The sequence below is a fragment of the Fulmarus glacialis genome, unplaced genomic scaffold (genome assembly GCF_000690835.1).
Source record: "Fulmarus glacialis isolate BGI_N327 unplaced genomic scaffold, ASM69083v1 scaffold16589, whole genome shotgun sequence".
In the NCBI taxonomy this organism is placed as follows: domain Eukaryota; kingdom Metazoa; phylum Chordata; class Aves; order Procellariiformes; family Procellariidae; genus Fulmarus; species Fulmarus glacialis.
The window spans coordinates 6064-13145 of record NW_009235340.1 but is presented as its reverse complement, the minus strand read 5'-3'; the positions used below and the strand labels follow the sequence as shown (position 1 = coordinate 13145).

Sequence of the window (7082 nt, the reverse complement as noted above, 5' to 3'; positions counted from 1 at the left end):
CATCCGTCGGTGGCCTGCCGACCACCACAAGGCAGGTTTCCTAACGCTGAGCTCCATTTGCCCAGCCAGCCAGCAGCCCCGCTGGGCAAGAGCTGGGCTAGATGGGAGCTTAGCACGTATCAGCCCCCGGCTACTGGTTAGCTGCGGGAACGCACTATTTACAGCACAAGAGCCACGGTCCCGCTGTCTTCTCCTCCCCCAGAGCCCTGGGAAGCAAGCTTATGACGCGTGGGTTCACTGCAAGTAATCCACCCCTCCTCCTGGGGCAAAGCACCACGGTGGCCCGGCTCCAGCCACTGCCTCCACGCCAAAGGAAAGACAGAAGCTCGCTGCGCCAGCCGGCTGGAGAGCCAGGAGCAAGGATGTGCTGGCAGGGAAGAAAGCTGTCCCTGGGCTACCTGCAGCTGAGTAGCAGTCTTAAGAGGGGATAAAACAACTGGGTCGGCTTTTATTCAGCTTACTCATCTAAACAGACGTGTAAACAAGAAGTGACAAGGAACTGGAGAAACCTTTACTAGTATCCCTGACCTTAGTGGGGCTGGAAACAAAATTTACAGTATTGATGGAATATTCTTTTTAAGAAATTGACATTTCTAATTGGACAATATCATAATTAAGACTTGGATGCAGGGAGTGAACAATACTTCAGTTGATTTTTTTTTTTTTTTTTTTGAAGCTGTAGTATCAGCATTTGCTGGTGTTGCGATCCCCGGAGGCATGCTGCACTGCTACAGAGCAGCCCTTTGGCTGGGTGGGATGGTCCTACAGGCCGGCAGCCAGCTGGCGTGCCCAATTTGTTGCAGAAGAGGTCACCTGTTCCTGGTTCTTTGTAAACCTGAGCTGTTTCTTCCCCGGTCCCCCACCTCCCCCAGCAGTCATTGCGGAGGAAGAGGGATGCCCCGTGGGTCGGTGACTTGACCCTCTTGCAGGTTCTTGACGAGCTGAGCCAGCCAGCGCTTTGTGGTGGTGTCATCCTTCAGGACCTGGGCAAAGGTGGTGTCCTTCAGTTGGTCAGGAAGGCACTGCCTGAGAGCTTCACGTGCCCTACATCAAGAGACATGAAACAGGGCCCAACAAATAAACTCACAGGGGCAAGAGGGGAGCAAACCCCACTGGGGACACGACGGTCCTTTGCCTGGGGGTCTCCCTGGCAGGGCCAGCCAAGGAAAGCACCAAGCAGCAGCACCACAGCATGTGGCGCTCGGCCAGCCAGCATGGCTCCCACCCCTCACGCTAGACCCCCTGTGCCCTGACACCTGTCAGTCAAGAGCAATGCGATGCCAGGAGAGGCCGAGACAACACATACATACCCAACGGCTTTGGGCAGAGCTGCTTGATCAGCACAAAACCAGTTTGTATTCCCTCAACTGAATTTCATCCATTGGCTTCTACTGCTAACAGCCCACACGATGCAGAAGGGGGAGAGCACAGCATACCTTCCACCTCAGTCCCTCCCTCGTACCTAGTTCAAGCTACATTTGAGCTCAGGCAGTCGTAACCTGCAGAGCTTGAATCTACACAAGCCCCAGACAGTCACCGTTTCTCCCATGTACGATAAAAGCTCCTGGGACTAGCAATAAAAAAAAAACCAAACCAAGCAAAAAACCCACCCATTTTCCACTCCGAGCTAAGGCTAACGTGGACAGACAAGGAACCTTGACTCTCCCCACGTGGGGAAGAACTGCACTTCCAAGGGAGCCGAAGCACCTGCCCAAACTCCTAAAATGTTTACCTGGGATTATCGGAAAGGCGAAGGTAGCAACGGACGACATGTTTCAGCAGCCGTGCCGACGGCTCCTTGGAGAGCTGCAGGACCATTTTACCCTGTTTGACAGAGGCCAGTGCCACCAGTTAAAGTCTTTGTAAAAACAGCTTCACAATCAGCAGAGACTGGGAAAGACTATGAAATCACTCACTCTGGCTTCCCACATACCACAGCCCATTACCCTTCATCTAGATACCCCTGCATGGAGCCCACGCTCTGCTTGCCAAGATGCCTTTGAGAAAAGCAGCTAGCCACAACTTGGAAAGGATTACTCCCAGCAGCTCAGGGAAAACTTGTCTCATCTCTATTTGGTTTTTACCTCCCCAGGACTGCTTAGCGGTCCAAGTCGCTGCTAGACTAAAGAGAACCTGGGGTTTCCCCCTCATGGAGGAAGGCAAACGTATCCCAAACGCTTTGATAAGCTCAGGCTGAGTCACCCCTTGAGGTGCATTCCCAAGCTCTGCAACACTCCCTGTTCTCATCTGCGCTGCCTTCATTTTAACGCCCTTTTAAAACGTTAACAATAGCGTGGGAAGCCATGCCGAAGTACTGGGCTCACCCACACCACGTATAGTGACATCCACATCTGGTCTTATCACGCACCCGGGAGTTGTACTTTCTCTTTCTGCTACATCCCTCATTAAGCCATTACTGGGAAGCAAGCTCAGGGCAGATCTCCCCGGCCCAGCCTCCATTTCTCACACTGTACACGACTTTGCACATGGTTGCACCTTTGAATGCACCCAGCCTAGCAAACAGTGTGGATGCCTTCACATGCCTGCTTTGAAGGAGTTTAACAGTCTGCTTCATCATATTTAGAAGTCAACCAGATCTGCCCAACAAGTCGTTTTTTTTCCTGTGAAACTACATTGGCTAGCACTAACCATTTTTCTCATTAGCCAAATTCACCTGCGTTTAGATATTCAGGCAGTTAGCAATTAGCAGGTCCCCCTCATCTGCCCTTTTGCAAGCTTCCTGTTCTCGGCAATTCCCCAGGATACCAATATTTCTTCGAAATAAAGAACAAGTCAGAGAGCTCCTCAGACAGCTCCTGGATGGGAAATACTAACTTGGTCTTTTAAAAGCATCTAATATTTTCGTAACATCTTACTCAGTTATCAGCAGACAAGGAAGTACATCATCACACTCATGAGACAGGAGTACGCAATCCTGATTTTTGAAATGGAGAACAGAAATGTCTATGAACATTTTCATCTTTCTCCATAGTGCTATGGAATACTAATCATGTCAGTGCTTCACCCAATGGTGGGATTATACCACAGCTAGGATTTCTTCTATGCTAACACAGCTTTACATACGCACATCCTTCCATGTTCAAACCCTTCCCAGCCACGGATTCTATCTTGTTCTCTTTCCCTCCCCTACCCCAGGGTTTCTAATTGCATCCTTCACTTTGCCCCTGAGCCAGATGTACTTTCATCAAAGCCGATCCTTTTCTTGAAAGCAAAAATCATGTCACATGGGATATTATGGACATCAGCTCACAATGATTCATATTTTGCTGTTTGGGGGTGAATTAGGAGGTAACATTTTCTTTACATTTGGGAAAACAGACAAATAAATATTCCCAGTGAAAGCATCAACATTTAGGCACAGAACCAGCATTGCAAAGCACTTAATGCTGCATTTTCTTCTCCTGAGACTGCTCTTTAAAAAGCAACCAACCAACCAAACACAAAAGCAGGACAATAGCTATTCTAGGGCAGACATATATTCCCCTTGTGAGCTCAAAGATGATAAAGCTCAAGTTGGGGCTATTACTCCTGGGACGAATACATTATGAGTACCCAAACTTCTCCTTCACAGGGGACAGGGAATGGACAAAAATTGTCTGCTCTCTCTGTGTTCCAACACAAGAATTAGAGTCATAAGCAACAGCTAGTAGGAGCCAGGTTCAAAGAGGAAAAAAAGGAGGTTGGTCTTCCAGGCAGCGAACAGAAAATCCATGAAACTCCTTGGTAAAGGACACTGTGGATGCAAAAAGTTTCCATGGGTTCAAGGGGAGGATAGGACAAACACTGGGGGTTACTGCACAGAAAACCCACAACTGGCCCCAGAAATCCAAAGCTGAAAATAGCTGGCAGCTGTGACACTCTTACGAGGGCAAGTATCATATATGCTTGCCCTGCTCTTACTCCTTTGCTCAACCTGCTGCTCTTTCAACCTGTTGTGGGAGACAGAGATGGGAAATGGATCCATGGTCTGAGCCATGTGATCATTCTTACATAAAATCAAATCAATTCACATCCAACCAACAACCCTGAAAACTCTTTCTTCTCTGGAGATATTTACCTGGTTTATCTTGGGGACTATATATCTATATTACAACTAATATGTGCCCTCTTGACATGCAAACCAGAGATATACAAAGGAAACATGCAGAAGCAGAGAGCTACAGTGTCGCAAGCAATAAGCCCAAGAACGATTTGCCTCCCTCATCCTGTGCTCCAGCCAGAGAGCAGTAAAGTAGCTGCTGAAGAAGCTGGCTGCTAGAGCATAATTTTTTTGTTTTTTTAAAGAGAGGAAACAAATAGTCTTACCAGTATCATGGCAACGTGGGAAAACCGCTCGTAAGTCTGACAGATATATGCCAGCCCTGTGTCATCCAGGAGGATTTTCTGAAGAATAAACGTAGCAACCTAGAATAGGGAGAAAGCAGAAAAGAAAGCGTATAAACAACTTATGTATCCTGAAAAGGGACAGCCTTTGTGCTGTGTTCTTTTCAAGGCAGTCCCAGAGCTGAAAGGCCTTTCAGCAGGCAGCAAATGCTTTACTCGGTGAAAGTTTAAAGCCAAAAGAAAATGCAGGACACTACACAATGCTTGGCATCTCTAGCTAAAGAAAAGAGATGGTCACAAAGCAGTGTGTACAAGACGACGGGATGCAGGTTGCATAAGACAGCAACTACTGCCAGGCCGCTCAGGACAGCCTCGGGATTACGGCCACACTACTCTGGTCACAGAGTAAGAAGCAGGAGAAGGATCTGTCCCTTGGTCCTGCCATCTAGAGGGCAAGCTGATTTTGGTGCTCATCTTGATGAGCGTTACCGATTCATCATGATACACGTGACTTTCTGGAAGAACCTCAGCCAGCCAGCTATGTCAGCAGGCTTCACCAGAGAAGCACACACAGACTAAAGCCTGTGGCCAGCCTACCTGGGTCATCGGACCCGTCTGACCACAGATCTGAGCTCATGGGGGAAAGGGGCCCCTGATCAGAGGAGACAACAAACTGGTCCAGTGCGGTGAACATTCCCATAACCACCACTAACAGCTGCCGCCCAACCTCTGCACTGCGTAGCTACAGCATTTGTTCTCTCAGGCCAAGGAAAGTTGATTCAGCTCAGCGCTGAGAGTTACTCTGCAACGCTGCAAAGAAAGGAATGGGTGTTGAGAGCAGCAAGATCTTTCCCAGCAAAACTCCCAAGCTCAGGAACTCCAGCTTAGTTTGGTAGTTTTGGTTTGTTTTTTGAGGAGGTAAAAACTCCACCCAGAGTTGCCCCAGTATTTGCAACAGGACACAAGCCAACTCTGCATGTTACTGGCTGCCTGGTCAGTCACAGATAAACAACAATTCTTAATTAAGACAAAAAGAGTAGGTACCGTTTTGGAGAGTTCACTGCCAGACTCCATAATGCGTAAGCACAGGGGGATAATTTCTGTTGTCAACAAGAAATTTATCACTTCTTGCTCATCAGTTTTCACCAAGGCCCCTTGAAGGAAAAACAAAAGCCAAAATCAATAAATGACAAATTATTTCAAAAAATCTCTTTCAAAGAGGGCCTGTGCTGTGTCCTCCCCAGCAATCATTAAGTCTGAATGGCAGGCAGAGCAACTGTCATCCTAAATATGTTGCAGCACATGGCTGGAGAAGAAATCGTTTTGGCAGCATAAAAGTAATCAAGTTGGGTTTGGGGGTTGTTTGTTTTTCAGAAAGGGGATGCATTCTTGGGTCTCCCCCAGTGGTAACACAAACCCAAGAGGATCATGCCACCCACAGCAACCTCTGGGAAGAAGAAATGCATTTTAAGACCCTCTTACTTCATGCATTAAGAGAGAAATGTTTGGGGCAGAAAGAAGAAAAAAAAAACAGGATAAGGGGAAGACAGGGCAAATATGCCCAAGACAATCAATGACAAAAACCCAAAGAAAGCCCAGTCTGCACCCACCCATCCCAGTGTCTAGCTGGCTGGGCTGAGGGTAAAGGCACAACAAGCCTGCAGGTGCATGTACTCACAGGAAACATATTTTTGGTAATGCACCCAGACTTCAATGTTTTCTTGTTAGTGAAAAGCCCAATTCCTACACACTAAGAGGAACCTGCCTCCACAACTGATGGAAAAGGAACAGTTCCTCCTGTTAATACTACAGGACTCAGAAGATCCCAATAAAAAGAGACCTGTGATTTTGGTTGTGCAGGTCTCTATACCCACAGCATGAGCTGCATCCAACTTGCTAAGAAACCAGTGCTCCAGCATTAGTCTGGCTACTTACCAATCACTCCGAGGCTCGTGAGCCGCAGGTACTCAAACGGACGTGTCTTGCTAACTGTGTGCAAGAAGGGGTACAGGAAGAGAGGGATATGAGCTGCCAGAAAAGCTGACCTGTAGGAAAGGGAGAACATCCAATGTGAGAGACAAGGAAAACAAAGCGAGCACACAATCCAGCATTACCATGCAGAGCCTCAAGACTATTCCTCACAAGACACCATTGCTGCTGCTCCTCAAAAGAGGGTAACAGTTCATTCTCTGATGGAAAGGTATGAAGCAAATTCTGCACTGGGCACAGCACAAAACCTAAACTGTCAGTTACCTGCATCGCTGCTTCCAGCTGACCAGGAACAGAGCACGTCCTGTTGTTTTTATTACCTCTTCCTGCCACCTAGACCCTCTGCTTTGTACATTCACTGTTGCAATTCACCTTGCAGGCTCCCATGGGCAGGGATAGTCAGCCACAATGCATGTGCAAAGCCTCTGCATGACAGAAATCCAGACTGGCTGATCTCTAGGCATTACTACAGTTTAAATGTGCACAGCCACCTTTCCTCAAGAGTCCTCACACTGTCCTCACTTCTGACAATGGTGAAAAATACAGGACTGCAGAGAGAAACCTGGAGATTGCTCTGCTAGCAGAGGGATGTTCTCTTGCACAGGCATCCAACATTCTTCCTCTATTTTCAGTTTTCAAACTTTAACTGTAAAGGTGTGTGGTGTAAAACTACCTTATTTCTTTGGCTATCATCTCATGGAGGGTTGCTGCTTAACACTACTTTGCAGCAGCTAAAAAACAACTTCAGC

At 47.6% G+C, this 7082-nt stretch overlaps 1 protein-coding gene across 1 annotated transcript in view; it reads right to left on the bottom strand.

The window, feature by feature from the left end:
* Positions 1-651: 651 nt before the first annotated feature.
* Positions 652-7082, bottom strand: part of RQCD1 (RCD1 required for cell differentiation1 homolog (S. pombe)) — a gene marked incomplete at its 5' end in the record, with an annotated part of 8470 nt that continues 2039 nt past the window's right edge. Inside the window, 5 exons of the mRNA XM_009585999.1 lie at positions 652-1044; positions 1733-1824; positions 4327-4425; positions 5389-5498; positions 6280-6389. Of these exons, the coding sequence (XP_009584294.1) occupies positions 876-1044; positions 1733-1824; positions 4327-4425; positions 5389-5498; positions 6280-6389 (580 nt within the window). The remainder of the gene's footprint in view (positions 1045-1732; positions 1825-4326; positions 4426-5388; positions 5499-6279; positions 6390-7082) is intronic.